Source organism: Diorhabda sublineata, chromosome 1 (assembly GCF_026230105.1).
Source record: "Diorhabda sublineata isolate icDioSubl1.1 chromosome 1, icDioSubl1.1, whole genome shotgun sequence".
NCBI classification, from domain to species: Eukaryota; Metazoa; Arthropoda; class Insecta; order Coleoptera; family Chrysomelidae; genus Diorhabda; species Diorhabda sublineata.
In genome coordinates this window covers 33,331,243-33,350,417 of record NC_079474.1, presented here as the reverse complement: position 1 = coordinate 33,350,417, position 19,175 = coordinate 33,331,243, and the positions used below count along the sequence as shown (strand labels likewise).

The 19,175-nt window shown below is 30.9% G+C and overlaps 1 protein-coding gene across 5 annotated transcripts in view; it reads right to left on the bottom strand.

Moving 5' to 3' along the window:
• The window catches only part of LOC130451449 (uncharacterized), a 43,089-nt gene that overhangs the window by 19,633 nt on the left and 4,281 nt on the right, over positions 1-19,175 (bottom strand). Inside the window, exon 1 of one of the 5 annotated variants that reach the window (XM_056790492.1) lies at positions 16,483-17,235. The exons of 3 other annotated variants lie outside the window; for them this stretch is intronic. In XM_056790492.1, the coding sequence (XP_056646470.1) occupies positions 16,483-16,839 (357 nt within the window). In that variant the 5' untranslated portion in view covers positions 16,840-17,235. Of the gene's footprint in view, positions 1-11,907; positions 12,190-16,482; positions 17,236-19,175 lie in introns of those variants that run through there. One more of the 5 variants, XM_056790501.1, reaches the window with a different exon arrangement.

The window sequence follows — 19,175 nt, the reverse complement described above, 5'->3', positions numbered from 1 at the left end:
GAATTAAACAAAATAAAAATTTAGATTTAGGTTCTATTTATCCAAGTTTAGCTTGTGTCAGGGGTTGATTTTTATTTGTTAGGGGAGAAAAGTAGCCCCATTCGAAAAATTCATAAAATACTAAATTGCTTGGAATGAGTCAATCTATCTATTCACACACTTATTTTGAATGAAAAATTTGTCGCCTCCGAGAAGGGGTGGCATCCGACCTCGGAGAAAATGCAACCCTCGACACAGGGTAGATTTTGAAATAAAGAATAAGAGAACCCAAATTCAAATTTTTATGAAAATCGGCGCTATACTAGATAAATATACGAACGTGAATCAATTTCAAAAACTTTTCGGCCATCTTGAAAAATCTTAAACACGTGGACGCTACGATTGTTCATTCCAATACACTTTGTTTTAATTTTGATTGTTGATGAGTGTAATGTGCGTTTTTTCTTAAAATTATTTTTAAACTCAACCTACAACTTTTTCTCTTTACAACTGAACTAATATAAAATAAAAATGCTGCCTCTAACTGTCGATAAAAAAAGGCTAGACTAGTTTTTGTGTTCGCAAGACGATACCCTTATCTTCGATGTTGCCAGAGCGTGTGCGTTTTCTAGTGAATAGTATCAATAAAATTATAAGTTTCATTTGCAGTTTTTTCAAGACTCTTGTAAAATTTCACAACAATCCGTTGTCTATTTTTTTTTGGCAAAACATAAAAAAACAGCCCCTATGCAAACGAAACCCACTACTTGGTTGGTTTGTTTACAAACGCGGTAGTGATCGCACTCGAAAGAGTAGACCTCAGGTTAAACAGCTGATAGTCGTTAACTTTAAGCGCATGCGTACTTTTTCTATAACAGTGATTGTCATTACTCAATGCACATCGTATGTAAATCCAAATTGGAGGAAGTTAATAAAATAATTGCAAAATAACGTTTGTTGAACTTTGAATATTAATGAAAGTATTTCTCAATGCTTGTTTGAATAATAAAGGTAATTACTTTTTTAAATTCACTTTTGCACGGTTTTTACTCTCCAATTAGGCAATTTCACTACATACTAATAAAACCGTGTAAGATATATCATTATCATGTAATAAATGAAATAATACGTTTAAATGCATTATTATATGTTGTGTTTTTATTTTTGTGAAATGTGAAGTGAAATTCAGAATAATGCAAATGAGTTTTATTTTATATTACATAACCTAACCGTCCTGACATTGACATTATATATTCCCAATTTTTAAACACTGTTGCCAATTTAAAACGCAACGAATAAACTATCAACCTAAATACTAGTTAAGTTTACCATTATTAATTGTCATATTGCTACTAATATTAGCAACATCAATCATTTTAGTATTAAATAAATGGTGAATATAATTTTTACTAAAAATCGCATTAAAACCGTCGCACTAAGTGATTATATACAGATACCGTACCGGGAAATTCGGCCAGATCTATTATCACGTCAACACCGCCTCAAGTATCCATTTTAGATTGATTGGTAACAAAAAGTAGTAAAAGATATGAATACGTATATTAAAGTGATTGTAAATGTTTTGTTTTCATACCAAATGTCTTTTATTACAGGAAACTCATCCATGTCTGTATAACAAAGACATACGACTGATATCGAATAAAATCTACTAAGACGACTGTATATTTAAAATACGTCATTTACTGCAATACATATAAACAAAAGCTAAACAAAACGAAATAAAAGTTTATAGGTGAAGCACAAGAACAATAAGAAAGACGTTTAATAAATTTTGATTGTTTCTACATCATTAAAACATAGGTAGAGAAACGTAAACTGTGTTTCATTCGAGACATGCGAGAGAATTACTACTATAACAAAGCGACAACAGTGTTGCCAGTTCTCGGATCGTTAATAGTGGTTTTTGTATATGCTAAAATAATTATTCAAATTATTTTAACAAAAAATTAATATAAAATAAAATTTCCATTGATCGTAATAAGATGAACTTTTGTTCTACTTGATGTAATAAATAATTTATACAATCTTTTGTCTTCTTTTGAAATATATAGTGAGATATATTTTTATTTACAGTTATTTCTTCAAAACTAGGTAGCTCATATATAGACACACTAGTCGTACTAATAAATTAAGCGTGTTTACCCCAAAACTATTATAACCAGTTGTCATAAATCATAAAAGTTGTTTAAATATTAACATAGATCGTCTATATATGTGGAGTGTGTGTCTCATGTCGTTCTCTGACATAAGAAATTACAAAAGATTCATAATAAGCATAGTAAAAACTAGGGAATACTTATTTACACATCACTTGAAACTGTAATTTGAATAATTTCAAATCCATTTGAGAAATAAGCCAATTTTGGATCCATAAAGGACAATTTTCTTTCTTTTCACAGAACTGAATGAAGAAAATCCAATTTTTCACAAAATAAAATTGGAATGAGCAATTTTTCAGAAACTGAAATTCGAATAAACAATTTTTGATAAAATTAGTCTCAGAAAATCCAATTTTAAGGCAAAGTTAACTTGGACGGGCTAATTTTTGAGAAATTGGAATAAGACAAATAATTTTTTTTAGAATTGAATAAAGAAAAAATTATTTTTCACAAAATAAAATTGGAACAAGTAATTTTTCAGAAATTAAAAATCAAACAAACAATTTTTGACCAAATTAGTCTCAGAAAATACAATTTTAAGGCAAACTTAGCTTGGACGGGCTAATTTTTGAGAAATTCAAGTTTGAGAAGCAATTTTTTATAGAAATTAATAAAGAAAAAACAATTTTTCACAAAATAAAATTGGAACAAGTAATTTTTCAGAAATTAAAAATCAAACAAACAATTTTTGACCAAATTAGTCTCAGAAAATACAATTTTAAGGCAAACTTAGCTTGGACGGGCTAATTTTTGAGAAATTCAAGTTTGAGAAGCAATTTTTTATAGAAATTAATAAAGAAAAAACAATTTTTCACAAAATAAAATTGGAACAAGTAATTTTTCAGAAATTAAAAATCAAACAAACAATTTTTGACCAAATTAGTCTCAGAAAATCCAATTTTAAGGCAAAGTTAACTTGGACGGGCTAATTTTTGAGAAATTGGAATAAGACAAATAATTTTTTTTTTTAGAATTGAATAAAGAAAAAACTATTTTTCACAAAATAAAATTGGAACAAGTAATTTTTCAGAAATTAAAAATCAAACAAACAATTTTTGACCAAATTAGTCTCAGAAAATACAATTTTAAGGCAAACTTAGCTTGGACGGGCTAATTTTTGAGAAATTCAAGTTTGAGAAGCAGTTTTTTATAGAAATTAATAAAGAAAAAACTATTTTTCACAAAATAAAATTGGAACAAGTAATTTTTCAGAAATTAAAAATCAAACAAACAATTTTTGACCAAATTAGTCTCAGAAAATCCAATTTTAAGGCAAACTTAGCTTGGACGGGCTAATTTTTGAGAAATTCAAGTTTGAGAAGCAATTTTTTATAGAAATTAATAAAGAAAAAACAATTTTTCACAAAATAAAATTGGAACAAGTAATTTTTCAGAAATTAAAAATCAAACAAACAATTTTTGACCAAATTAGTCTCAGAAAATCCAATTTTAAGGCAAACTTAGCTTGGACGGGCTAATTTTTGAGAAATTCAAGTTTGAGAAGCAATTTTTTATAGAAATTAATAAAGAAAAAACAATTTTTCACAAAATAAAATTGGAACAAGTAATTTTTCAGAAATTAAAAATCAAACAAACAATTTTTGACCAAATTAGTCTCAGAAAATACAATTTTAAGGCAAACTTAGCTTGGACGGGCTAATTTTTGAGAAATTCAAGTTTGAGAAGCAATTTTTTATAGAAATTAATAAAGAAAAAACAATTTTTCACAAAATAAAATTGGAACAAGTAATTTTTCAGAAATTAAAAATCAAACAAACAATTTTTGACCAAATTAGTCTCAGAAAATCCAATTTTAAGGCAAAGTTAACTTGGACGGGCTAATTTTTGAGAAATTGGAATAAGACAAATAATTTTTTTTTTTAGAATTGAATAGAAGAAAAAACAATTTTTCACAAAATTAAATTGAAACGAGCAATTTTTCAGAAACTGAAATTCGAATATACAATTTTTGATAAAGTTAGTCTCAGAAAATCAAATTTTTGAGAAATTGAAGTTAGACAAGCAATATAAGAAAGATTAGGGCTTTTTGGGAGAAGTTGATAAACAAAAATCTTTCTAATGACCGATCTATCCTCATCCTCCTCATAGTCCTGTTCTTAATCAAGTGATTTTCACACAGCGTTCAGTTATTAAATGTCAAGTAAACACGACATTCTGGTTAGCCCTCGTATTTATATCTCCGTAAAGACAATTATACTGAAAGACTTTTAGTTAGAATAAAAAAATCAACGTACGTTATAAAACGATTAATAACAAATTGTTTTGATTGCCCTGCAACCGCAGGCAAACTTCCTGTAATTTAAATGAACATATTAAAAGAATAAGCTGGGTGTATGTCCCCCCAGTTTTCAGCTAAATAAGTATATCCCTTTTTTATCGATTTAAATGACTATTATTGTAGGTTTCTTCTCACAGTTAACTGACAGAACGACACAACGTTAGTATAAAATGAAAAGAATTCAAGTCAGTAATTATTCTATAATATACAGGGTGTCCTGACTGTCGTATACGAAAGATCAAAATATGTCGATTTGGGGGCAGCCTAACTCTATATCAAATTGCATTCCCTCCGAGTTATAGGGCCTCAAAGAGGGATTCAAAATATTTTATTCAATAAATGATATAGTAGTAAAATGTACGTAGTTCACGACTTTTTGACCTATAATATATAGGGTGCAAAAATCCACGCGTCAGTGACATGTCTCGACAAGCTTCACATAAAGTTTTAACATGCTGCTATGATCTATTTTATTATAGTAGAGCTTGAACGAGCACTAAGCTTAGTAGTTTTGAAAAAAATATAAATTTGTTTCACTTGGGCCAAGAAAAATAACAACTCGTGGAACGAGATATTTAATACAAGACGCAAGACAGAAAATGAAAAAAATTGAACTGTCATTAATTATTTGATTTTGAAAGGCAATAAGAAAAGCTCTGTATAGCAATTTATGATATAATTTCTGATAAAGTTTTGGACATGTGAATTTAAAGTTGGATATATCAACTTAAGAATTGGGGACTACCAATCACTGCGATAACCATCGATATCATCTATAACTGAGGTTTCCTCGTAAAAAATGGAAAAACTATGGAAATTCGAGTACACTCCTGTTGTACAGCTTCCCGTGGATATGCACGTGGAAATCACTGATCTAAAACGTTCACTAAATGGTAGTGCATAAAAGAGGTTATAGGCATATAGTCATCCAAGATTTATACACACATTTGAGCGCATGCGTTTTGAGTCGATTCATAACTGGATCCACTACTACACTCCTCAAATTCAAAAACAGTCAAGACAGTGGATTGTAAAGGAAGAATCTGCTCCGAAGAAAACAAAGACGGTTTCATCTACTGAATAACTAAAAATTTTTTGGATAGCCTTGGGATTAAGTTCATTGACTATCTTCAAAAAGTTAAAAAAAAAAACAACGCATCACTGCTTGATGAGGAAAGGGACCGCATTTGAGGAAAAGAAAATGCTTTTTCATGCGACCAATCTAGTTTATCACACTTCGGTATGGCTAAAATGGATTCACCAACAAATGTATCTACCAGATCTAGCTCTCAGTGACTTTTTCATTTCAAATGAGGGCCCCAACAACAACAATCATCTTATCATTGATCATTGATCATTGATCGGTTGTTTATTCCAATAACAGTAGAAAATTGAAAAGAGGTAAATCAATCAAAAGGAAATTCTTTTTAGAAATACCTAGGAAATTAAACTTAATTATAACTTTTCGTCACTATTCAACGTATTCAATCAACTACTGGCTGCTTCACTATAATCTCGACGCGATTATTCGCATAAGGAAATTCCCAGGATATCCATTAAATAAACTGTACAACACATTATTATTTTTACCATTTAAGGGAAACACCTACGCTGAAGATTGGATGCTTTTAAGGTATAATGACTTAGGCGTTGTACTTTACCGTATTTTTTATAAATACAGGATATTCTAACCGAGTATACGGAAGACCATAATATGTCGATTTGGAAGCAATTTACTTCTATACCAAGTTGCATCCCTGAGGAGTTATAGACAGGATCCGAAATTTCAAAAAAATGAAAATAATTTCTTCGCTACGCTGCAACTTAAAAATACCGAATTCGGTACACTGTATTAGACTTAAGGGCATTAAGTGATGGTTAGTAGAAGGTATCTAACCATTCTGGAGGGTTAAATTCAAAGTGATTGACCTCGAATAGAATTTTCCATGTAGATTGGAAAATTATAATAAAAGGACTTGAAATCGTAGGTACCTTCAGTTGGAATATTGTAAATATTTATCAGGCAGGAATTTAGCCACTCACCTCGTATTTGTCGATCTCTAAAAGGCATACGACACGGTACCGTTGGACACGCGATATATTGACGAAATCTGACCTGAGCAATGTTGAAAGAATATATACAGAAGGTCGAAAGGTGTGTAGTTAAGATTAGAAATAACGTATCGATGTAGCAATCGAAAAGTTTGAAGCAAAGGTGCAGTTTATCATCAATATTATTTAAAATATACCTTCAGGAAGCTCTGAGTAGTTGGATAACTAAAATTGCGAAAATAGGAATTGAGATAGAGGATTAGAACTATATTTTTCGTGGACGTCCAAGTTGTTACAGCTCGCGGCGGAAACGATGGAGAGAAAATTGGACGACGAATATGCAAAATGAGGTTTGAATATGAATATGTCAAAAACAGAAGTAGGAAGCGCTTAAGAACTTCAAATAAACGATGTAGACAATTCGAATACCTAGGAAGGTGTAAGAAATAGTGTAAAACAAGTGAAAAAAGCTACACAAATTCTGAACTGATTGCTTTGGTCAGAAAAAATCAACCTAAACACAAAAATGACAATATTCAAAGTCGTAGGGGAGCCCGAGAAAACAACCAAACCAAACGTAGAAGACGAACCAGTCTAAGCTTTAATACGTCAGTTCAAACAAAAACATTTTTGAACGGTCAAAACATCGAATTGATGGGTGATTCGTCGTCGTACATTGATTTCTTGTTCAACGTTTCTCTATACCTGAAGAAGCGGTTGATACAATTAATCAAGTTACATATTTTGGAGGTATTTCAATCAGAATGGACAAAAAGGAGTTGGCAGAAATGGATTACTTGAGAAGATAGTGGATAGCATATAAGAAATGATGATATACGAAAAAACAAATGGTATGTACTCGAGAAAATACAGACTAAAAACTGGTACGGACATGTGATAAGTATGGGACAGGTGTCTGAAGAAAGCATAGATGTATTAGAAAAGAAGACGAGGAAAATACTCAAGGACTTGGAAGGAACACATTGAACATACCATGAAAACAGAGCTGTCCAGGAAAACGAGTGGGTAGATCGAAAAGTATGGCGGACTTTACTATTCATGTCATTTTCTAAATATATCGGTTATGAATGAAAAATTTCGTGATAAAAACTATAACTGATAGCGTGTATAATAAACACGTTTCTATAGAAAAAAAAATATAAATATTTTTTTAATATTATATTTCAATATGAAAGTTTGCATTATATAGTTTCCGGTCTCTGTGTATTCATTAGAAATAATAAACAAAATCTATGATTGTTCAGCGTATACAAAATGTACACTTTTGAAAAATAAAAATAGAATACGATATACAATTTGATATAAATATACATAATGACGTTTGGAATACACATGTTCCTTAGATATGTTACACCCAGAACAAATAATTCCTTGATATTGATATCAACACTCACAATTATTCAGTGGACACGGATACACAAGGACGAACTCGATCTACGTTGCATGCCGTTCTTTAACAATTCTGCATATTCAGAAAAATCTTTACACACGATTATCAAACAGAAACCGAGCTTCTGAAATGGCTCAATGTTGATAAGAGCTGACATCTTCGGGTAAGAGGTACGAAAGTTTTTATATAACCCTCGTATATGAATATTAATTTAAATGAAATGCTTCAACATTCTATTATTTAAATGTCAACGAACTTTTCTATATTTCAAAATTTGTTTATTCATATTTCGCTTTCACAAACAATTATATTTTCATAACACAAAGGGTTGTGCGATTCTCGACATTTTGTTCTTTAGAAATTATTCCGATTCATAAGAAAAATAATTCTAACAGTTAATTCGAGAAAACTGAATCGAAACCTAATTCACGAGGGCAATTTGAAGAAACACAGTTTAATTACGGTGATTGTAATGTTAGTTATCACCAAGTTACTCACGTCATCTGTCAAAATTACACATACATTTGACACGATAGATGTTTTTATTAATATTTCGCTATCACAAACAATTTTATTTTAATAACACAAAGGGTTTTGCGATTCTCGACATTTTGTTCGTTAGAAATTATTCGTGAGAAAAATAATGTACGAGGGCGATTTGAAGAAACACAGTTTAATTACGATGAGTGTAATGTTAGTTATCACCAAGTTACTCACGTCATCTGTCAAAATTACACATACATTTGACACGATAGATGTTTTTATTAATATTTCGCTATCACAAACAATTTTATTTTAATAACACAAAGGGTTTTGCGATTCTCGACATTTTGTTCGTTAGAAATTATTCGTGAGAAAAATAATGTACGAGGGCGATTTGAAGAAACACAGTTTAATTACGATGAGTGTAATGTTAGTTATCACCAAGTTACTCACGTCATCTGTCAAAATTACACATACATTTGACACGATAGATGTTTTTATTAATATTTCGCTATCACAAACAATTTTATTTTAATAACACAAAGGGTTTTGCGATTCTCGACATTTTGTTCGTTAGAAATTATTCGTGAGAAAAATAATGTACGAGGGCGATTTGAAGAAACACAGTTTAATTACGATGAGTGTAATGTTAGTTATCACCAAGTTACTCACGTCATCTGTCAAAATTACACATACATTTGACACGATAGATGTTTTTATTAATATTTCGCTCTCACAAACTATTATATTTTCATAACACAAAGGGTTGTGCGTTTCTCAAAATTTTGTTCGTTAGAAATTATTCGTTAGAAAAATAATGTACGAGGGCGATTTGAAGAAACACAGTTTAATTACGATGAGTGTAATATTAGTTATCGCAAAGTTTCTTATGTCATCTGTCAAAATTTCACATACATTTGACACGATAGATGTTTTTATTAATATTTCGCTGTCACAAACAATTATATTTTCATAACACAAAGGGTTTTGCGATTCTCGACATTTTGTTCGTTAGAAATTATTCCGATTCGTAAGAAAAATAATGTACGAGGGCGATTTGAAGAAACACAGTTTAATTACGATGAGTGTAATGTTAGTTATCGCAAAGTTTCTTATGTCATCTGTCAAAATTTCACATACATTTGACACGATAGATGTTTTTATTAATATTTCGCTGTCACAAACAATTATATTTTCATAACACAAAGGGTTTTGCGATTCTTGACATTTTGTTCATTAGAAATTATTCCGATTCGTAAGATAAATAATGTACGAGGGCGATTTGAAGAAACACAGTTTAATTACGGTGATTGTAATGTTAGTTATCATCAAGTTTCTTACGTCATCTGTCAAAATTTCACATACATTTGACACGATAGATGTTTTTATTTATATTTCGCTTTCACAAACTATTATATTTTCATAACACAAAGGGTTGTGCGATTCTCGACATTTTGTTTGTTAGAAATTATTCGTGAGAAAAATAATGTACGAGGGCGATTTGGAGAAACACAGTTTAAATACGGTGATTGTAATCTTAGTTATCAAGTTTCTTACGTCATCTGTCAAAATTACACATACATTTGACACGATAGATGTTTTTATTAATATTTCGCTTTCACAAACAATTATATTTTCATAACACAAAGGGTTGTGCGATTCTCGACATTTTGTTCGTTAGAAATTATTCGTTAGAAAAATAATGTACGAGGGCGATTTGGAGAAACACAGTTTAAATACGGTGATTGTAATCTTAGTTATCACCAAGTTTCTTACGTCATCTGTCAAAATTACACATAAATCTGACAGTTAGATAAGTATTAATACATATATGTTATGTAAATGTGTAAAAAAAAAGAATTTTGATTGTTAATTAAACCTTATTCTTCCCGTGGAAAACCAATTAGAGAAAACGGTAATTATACACTTTCACGGTCACCTGGTTTTTTGGCTCTAGAAAATCGAAAAATGGATGGATTTTAATGATCTTAGTCTCAAAATGTTCCATTTTACGGCGGATTTATAAAAAAAATTAGTAGAAATAGCTGGAATGAAAATTTCTCATAGTTTTACTGTTTTAAATCTTAAAAAAACGGTTTTGCAAAATAATCCTTTACAAAAAATTATGGTAATTATACACGTTCCCGCTCACCTGGTTTTTTGGTTAGGTTAGGTTAGGTTAGGCTAGGTTAGGTTAGGTTAGGTTGGCTCTAGAAAATCGAAAAATGGATGGATTTTAATGATCTTGGTCTCAAAATATTCCATTTTACGGCGGATTTATAAAAAAAATTAAAAAAAATAAATATTTTTTACAGTTTCATGAAATTAACTTTTTTGAATTTTTTTTTCAAAATATTCATTTTTTCATGTAAATTGTGAAAAAAATATACGAACTTGATTCCACGACGTCAGAAACAGTTACGAAGGATTATATGTAGAAAGTCATTTTTTTTGCATTTAAAGTCATGAAACTAAAAAATATTTATTATTTTTTTAATTTTGGTATTTTTTTTTATAAATACGCCGTAAAATGGAACATTTTGATACCAAGATCATTAAAATTCATCCATTTTTCGATTTTCCAGAGCCAAAAAACCAGGTGACCGCGAAAGTGTATAATTACCGAGAAAACGAGAAAAAGTTTTAGAAACATTATCCTGGATAATGCGCCAGGGTCAGATTTAGTAGAGATTCATTCAATAAATTATATTCTGTGAGGCTTGAACCGCGCTCGTCGTTTTTCGCGTCTATTTAATTGAAGTAGTAGTTTAATAAGAGAAGCAGATGGTTCATCTATGTGCATCTCCACTTATCTCGCGCCAGGTGTTTCTGTCCATCTCTGTCCTTGAAAGCAGACCGTTGATAAACGCGATAGCAACACTTTTAGCTACACCAAGAATGGGTTCTGAGCCTTTAGGTGAGTATGCCAATCACAGTTTAGCCATTTTTGTCCGAGTGACAGCTGGATCTTGCAGTCATTACTCACCAGATTGTGTAGGAGTTTTTTGCCTATATAGGTTTGATGAACGCCTTCGAGATGGATTTAAAGCAACGAACTGATAATCTACTGTTGCTTTATTTATTACACGCAATCAATCGTTAATTCGAATAATTTAAATTTCCTTTCCAATGGAGATTTTGGGGACAAAAAAAATATATTTCAACAAATGACATGTAAAAGTCCAATCGCCCTCGTATATTAAAATTAACAATTGGAGGAAAGCCAGCAGTGAAAATCAAATTGTATTGTTACAATGTGTTAAATAGGTCATAAAAAAATATAAACAGTAATATAGATGCACTAAAAAATTCTCGAAATATATAGTGTTTCAAAAAAAAGTTTATGAATCTTGTGAATGAATGATTGAAAATAATAACCTACAAAAAATTTCGCTTCGGCACAAGGTGAAAATATTTTTTAAACGATCTATCATTCAATTGACAATTAAAATAATTATATATGTTGATTTTGTCGAAGTTTATTAAATGAATATTAAATTCACCTCGAGTTCCAATAAATAATTTTTGGGTACACGGGCAGCCAGATCCAGAGTCGATATCATCCTTTTTAACGAAATACAAATAACAATAAAAAAAGGAAATATGCGTAACACGATATAATGTACGGTCCGAAAGATCACATGTCACCTGTTAGTCTGCGGATATTCACCAGCATAACACGAAACCCACCAAGAAGCCGTCTTTTTTCGACCACGTTGGTACTATGATTGTTTATAATCATTTCTATCTATAATAGTAGCGAGCGGAACATGCGCAATGGTTTCCCAAACACTGACTGATGATAGTAAGGTGGCATCTCTTACGTTGCATTTTTTTTTTTTTAATAAACAGTATCGTTTATTTTTTGACGAATAGAGAGAAAGATCATCGTCTCCGAGATTATGCATACAATAGAAAATTAATACAGTTCACAACAAATATAACTTTTTATATTTATATACCGGGTGCGATCAAAAGTAAAGTGAATTATTTTTTTATAAGTAGTATAAAAAAGTTTCTGTGGGAATGGCTTTCATCTGCTATTTTCTGGCTTTGTAGATATCAAAAAGGATAAAAAAGTATTAGAGATCAAATCGAAAGGGGATTTTATATGGAGAAAACAAAATAAATTGAATCTTGGCTGAGATATTGAACAAGAAACGTGCAACTAATGTGGAGGTAGATATACATGATTGTAGTGGGGAATATGATTAAAAAGTGCGTGGAAATGAAATATTTACTTAATTATGGAGAGAAAAAAAGATATAGGGGAGAGTACGATTTACGTGGCGCCGCGATTTCACAACGAATTTGGCTGAATTAGGCCAAAATAAATCGAAAATGAATAATGAAATTTTTTTATATCTCGCTTTGTTTTCGAGATATCTATACTTATAATCAAACTTTAGTTTATTGAACAGATGGCGTTCGATACTTTGTTTCAAATGAATATTTTATCACTTCAATCTTGTAATTCAATAAACAAAAGATTTTTTATTTAATTTTTATATTATTCACACTGATACTCCAAAAATATATCAAAAAAAAAAACAGATTTTTATAGCAAAATGAGCCATTTTGATAACTTTCATCACTCTGTGATGAATATAACTTAACATACGATAAATACATGAATAATTTGATATTTTTTATAAAGAATTATCGGTTGTTTTTCAGTATTTATAAAATAAAAAAATATTTAATGATAGTTTCAAGATTTAATTAAAAGTACGTTCTGAATGCTTTCAAAAGTTATTTATTTAGGTTAGGTAGTATTTTTATGTATAATTGATTTCTATAATAAATAAATAAAAAAAATGTGTTTAAATAAAAATACATTTTTGCAGCTTTAAGTATCGATATCTCGAAAACAAAACGAGATATCAAAAGTTATTCCTCATTTTCGACTTATTTTGGGTCGATTTAAAAAATGGCACAGCCAAATCCAGGCGCTACACGGAAATCGTACTCGTACCAAGATGTTTATTGATATTTTGAATACTGCGTTGTTCATCAATAATAACATTTTTTTACTCCATGCAAACTACAGGAGTCATAATAAATTGTGAAAACTATAGCGGGATTGAACACCACTAACAAAGTACGAGGATGGTCTCAGAAATACTTGGCCTGACCTAGAGATGGCGGTAGTTAGCACTGTATTAAAAAGAACTCAATCAATATGGCACATCTTTCAAATTTGAAGACGCTACGATGTTTAGTATTTGTTTGGAAGCGATTAATAGTGAATGTTTTGGTATTTGAAAGGCGTTAGCTCAACCAATATAAAAGCTGAACTAGTTTCTATTCTGGGTAGGACTTCTCCTTGGTTATCAACAGTAAAATAATGTGTACCAGATGATAAACGAGGTTGTACGATCAGCATCGCAGTGATCGACCAAATGAGGTGACTGGCGCAAGCAGACAAAATAGACATCTCGAAAGGTGGGAAAATTTGGATATGAGAAAGCTGTGGGTAAAATGGGTACCGCGTTTGTTGACAATGGAAAAAAAACAACGTCGTGAAGATGTTCCCATCAAGTGTTTGGTAAGTTTCGCAGTAATAAAGCAGAATTTTTGCGCGAATAATGAAAACATTGGACTGAATAGGGAAAACCAGCTCCAATGAAGGCAAAGATCGTTCCATCTGCAGGAAAGATCATGTCTTGTGCGGACTAATTGCCACGTTTGAGCGAAGAAATCGAGCTAAAGCGTTGTTTCAAATGGAGTGGCGCATATTGAACCCATCCCACGGTCAGCTCCGACCCAACTTGGTTCGCGTGGTACCGAGTTGTACTAGCAACACAGTTTCGTGGGTCGTGGGTTAAATTAACCATCCATCACCAAACAGTTTTTCTTTTGACTCAAAAATTGAAAAATTAATCTAAATTGTGAGATCCTTTCTTTTACTCGAACTCTCCGTAACTCACTCTTTTTCGCAAACACTCATTTGTTTTACTTATTTTTCTTTTTTGCTGCTGGCTCGCTATCATCTTGTATACTAATGGTGATTTGGGTACAAATCGTGGGCGTGGGCTGTGTTCAATATGCGTTACTATTAAAAAAACGTGGACATGGGCTGGGTCTGGCCCTCGAGTGTGCTGTGCGTGAGCTGGGTTCAATTTGCGGCGGGCCTTAAGCGAAGAAATCAAGCAAAAACGGCCGCATTCGGATAAGAAGAAAGTGTTGTTTCATCAAAACAATGCAAGAGCTCACACATCCGTAATTGCAATGTTCGAAATCAATGAATTAATTGAATTGCTACCTCGTGCACCCTATTTACCAGATTTAGCCCCCTCGGATTATTTTCTGTTGCCAGGCATGAAAAAATGGCTGGGTAGTCGAAGAGGAGATTATTATAAAAAGCGTATGGAACTTATTGAACATCGCTCGTACTTCAAGGATTATAGCGAATCGATGAAAAAACAATAAGCGATTACCAGTGTGATAGAAAAAAGATGTACTATGTATATACACTACCGATCAAAAGTTTTGCCCATCCTACATTTTACGTGATCCAATACAACAAATAAAAAAAATACGATCAATTATATGGTAATTTCATACTTTCGCGGTCCCTTCGTTTTTTGGATGTAGAAAATCGGAGAATCGTCCGTTTTTGATGAATTTTTTTTTCAAAATCTTCGTTCTCACGGCGGATTTACGAAAAAATTATGGGAAAAAAAAATAAAAACTTATATTTGTTTCAGGGGTTTAAATGTTCATGAAAATGCACTAGTTCACGTATAATTGTTCATAACTTTTTTTCAAATAAACAAATGAAGTTGTTATATTTTTTTTCATAATCTACACAAAAAAACGAACGAATTCAAAAAAATTTATACAAAAATGCTGATTTATCGTGTTTTTACAATTAAAAATAATGACAATTTCTCTTAAAATTGTCCTTTTCTCACATATAATCGTTTGTACCTTTTTTATATGAACAAAAACATTCTTGAATTCACTTGTAATCTCAAATGTACAATATTAAAAGTTAACTTTGAAAAATTCACCAAAATCGGATGATTTTTCGATTTTCTAGAGCGTTTATGATAACATATAAGTCAAAAAACCATATGAAATCTTTAAGTAAGATAAAAAATGAGTAAACAAACAATCATTTTTCAATTTTTTTTTTGAGTAGATTAACAAAAAAAAATATATGGACTGCGTTTGATGCTTTTCAAAAAAGTTATGAACGATTATATGCGAAGAAGTGCGTTTATGATCACATTTAAAGTCATAAAATTATATGTAATCTCTAGGTGATATATTTCCCATATTTTTTTTCATAAATCCGCCGTAAAAACAAAGATTTAAAAAAAATCATCGATTTTTCGTTTTGCTAGAACCGCGAAAGTATAAAATTACCAATTATATAGATAAGAATATAGTCTGTTTGTATTTTAATATTGTAACTAATTTCAATCGATATTTATAATTTATGAAAATTTTTTTCAGAATGTCTCTTTATGGCGAACACGTACAACGATCTAAAAATCTACATATCTCCAAAACCGTTAATTTTATCGAGTTAAACAAAGAGTACCTTTTTGTTAAAAAATCGATTGAAAAATCAATTTTTGCTATGTTTAAATTGTTCAGGTTGTCCCTGTTAAAGTTACGGATTAACTATTGGGCATGAGCCGCCCCTTGTCTTCAGATAGTAGTGTAGAATTATTAATTCCGTCAAAAACACTATACATGGACATACGTAATTATCCATTAAAAATTCATAACGTTCGAATGTATAATTTAGAAAATTTATGTCACAGCATTTTTCTCACGTTATCAAGTCCCTGAACACTCTGTATATGTATGATAAATAATAATTAGAAAATGACGTAACTGATATAATAAGAAGTATTTCAAATAATAAATATTTGTATTAATCATAATATTGGAAGAGCGCATGCAGGGCCGGATTAAGCTAGGGGGGCTTTTTGGATACGATATTGTTTTTTAAGTTTTCCATGTTTCCGTATACCTTAATGGTGGCCCCATCATTATTTTAACCCCGTGCCTTATAAATCTTAATCCGGCCCTGAGCGCATGCGTTTACACTAAAACCTCACCTGCGTCTCCAATATATTTTGCATTTCTTCGCAATAATTAACGCGAATGTGATTCTTCCACAACATAACGTCGAGAGGTATTTTATTTTCGATTAAAATATCCACCGGTAAACTTTCGATTTCCTCGATTTCTTCGACGAATATCGCACTTAATCTACACACTTCCGCGAATTTCAATTGTAAATTAGATTCGGTATTTCGCTCACAATCCCACAAATTCACGTACGCATCTTCCTCCGATGTTTCCATATCGGGAACATCGGTCAAACAGAAAATACGGTCATCGTAGGGCTCGTAATATTCCAATTGGCACCTAAGACTTTTCAACCAACAGTTCACACTGACGTCGTCGCACATTTTGACTCAGTATCAAAGATAAAACTTTTGCCACATCCTTTCTGATAAAAGACCCCGATTTTCCGTATTTCAAACAAATAAAGAAACGACGATAAACACTGACTTTAAAATAATATTGCTTTTACTCGATGTGTTTATATATATATACACATAGATACATAAATGTTGAGATTACATACTAGGCTCATTGATAAGGAGAGTTCGAGTAACTAAGAACACTTTAAAAGGGTTTTAGTCATAGTAATAATTATCTGAATGAGAGAATCAATTGGGCGCACGATGACGGCGAATGGAATTACTTTCGCTGACCAATTTAATTGACTAATTATGTAGCGCAGGCCTAGATCTACGAGGATGACTTTTTCAATGGAAACCCACATGTGCGTTGCAATAGATCCACTGTTCGGTTTTATGATGGTATGTGTATTAATAGTGACAATTAAAATACGCACAGGACCGCACTAACCCATTAGAAAATATTCTACTTTCCATTATGTTTGATTAGGTATCTCGGAATCGTATTTAAGTTTATTTGGTAGAGTGTGGTAAGTGCAGATCAGTTTCGTGTGTATAATTTATTTACGGCAATGTAATTTATTATATGAATCTCTACTGAATATTAAAAAAAAACTTAGATGTTTAAGATCGGTGAGTCATTTTTAAAAGAATGCCCTGGACATGTCTCCATAATAATCAGCGCAGAATTGGGAGTAAGGGGATTTTTTTAGCGATTAAAAGAAATGTATTTGATAGAAGACTATCTTGACTACCAGCATATTATTATTACAGCCCAGCCACATATTTAAAAACGTCGTGTATATCAAACTGTATTTCGTTAATGAAATTGAAGTTTTTGAAGACAAATGACAAGTTGTTTTTGAAAAAAAACTGTATCTAAAGACAAATGACGGATTATTTTTGAAAAAAACTGTATATAAAGACAAATGATTGTTTATTTGTGATTAAGACAACTTCTAAAGACAAATTATTGTTTATTTTTTAATAAGACGGTTTCTAAAGACAAATGACAAGTTGTTTTTGAAAAAAAAAACTGTATCTAAAGACAAATGAAGGATTATTTTTGAAAAAAACTGTATATAAAGACAAATGACTGTTTAGTTTTGATTAAGACAACTTCTAAAGACAAATTATTGTTTATTTTTTAATAAGACGGTTTCTAAAGACAAATGACAAGTTGTTTTTGAAAAAAAAACTGTATCTAAAGACAAATGACGGATTATTTTTGAAAAAAACTGTATATAAAGACAAATGATTGTTTATTTGTGATTAAGACAACTTCTAAAGACAAATTATTGTTTATTTTTTAATAAGACGGTTTCTAAAGACAAATGACAAGTTGTTTTTGAAAAAAAAAACTGTATCTAAAGACAAATGAAGGATTATTTTTGAAAAAAACTGTATATAAAGACAAATGACTGTTTAGTTTTGATTAAGACAACTTCTAAAGACAAATTATTGTTTATTTTTTAATAAGACGGTTTCTAAAGACAAATGACAAGTTGTTTTTGAAAAGACTGTATCTGAAAACAAATGAGGATGTTTTTTGAAAAAAAAAACACTTTCTAATGGCAAATGTTTATTTTTGAATTAGATAGTTTCTAACGACAAATGAAGAGTTGTTTTTGAAAAGGCAGTTTCTGAAAACAAATTACGGTTTATCTTTGAAAAAATCAGTTTCTCAAGACATATGTGTTTGTTTGTTTTTGAGACACTATATTATGAATCTCAATCACATCTACTGAACGCTCGTTCCCGCTATTGCCCAAAATACAAGCGAATAATTTTGGGTGAAACAGTGAACAGAACACCGCTCTATTCTCTGAGTCCAATAGAAACCGCCCTCATATACTCGATCGTTTATTTCAATACACTTTACAACCGTCCCGCTCTGGCCAGCGGGAATGTAATCACCTACTCGTTGTTTAAACCAATCTTATATTCGTAAATAAATTTTCGTAACTACTAAATTGTACATTGTAATGTAAAAAAAACGTAAGGATCACAAATTAAACTAGTCAGTTGATTGGGAATTATATAAAGTGCCTCCCTGTTAAGATAAGTAACAAAATGATCAGTTTACTCAAGATTTAAAGTTTTTTATTATTATCAATAAATGATATTAATAAATCATTTAATTTCAACTTATGTCAATAATTTTGTTGCTAACTGGGTAGATAAGTTCCAAGTAAACACACAGTTGACGCCACGAGTAGGTACAAAATTCTACTTTAGAGAAAATCAACGTAAAATGAACAACCGTAACTTTGGAAACGTACAAAAATAGAAGGTAATAGATGAATTTTTATAATTCGTTA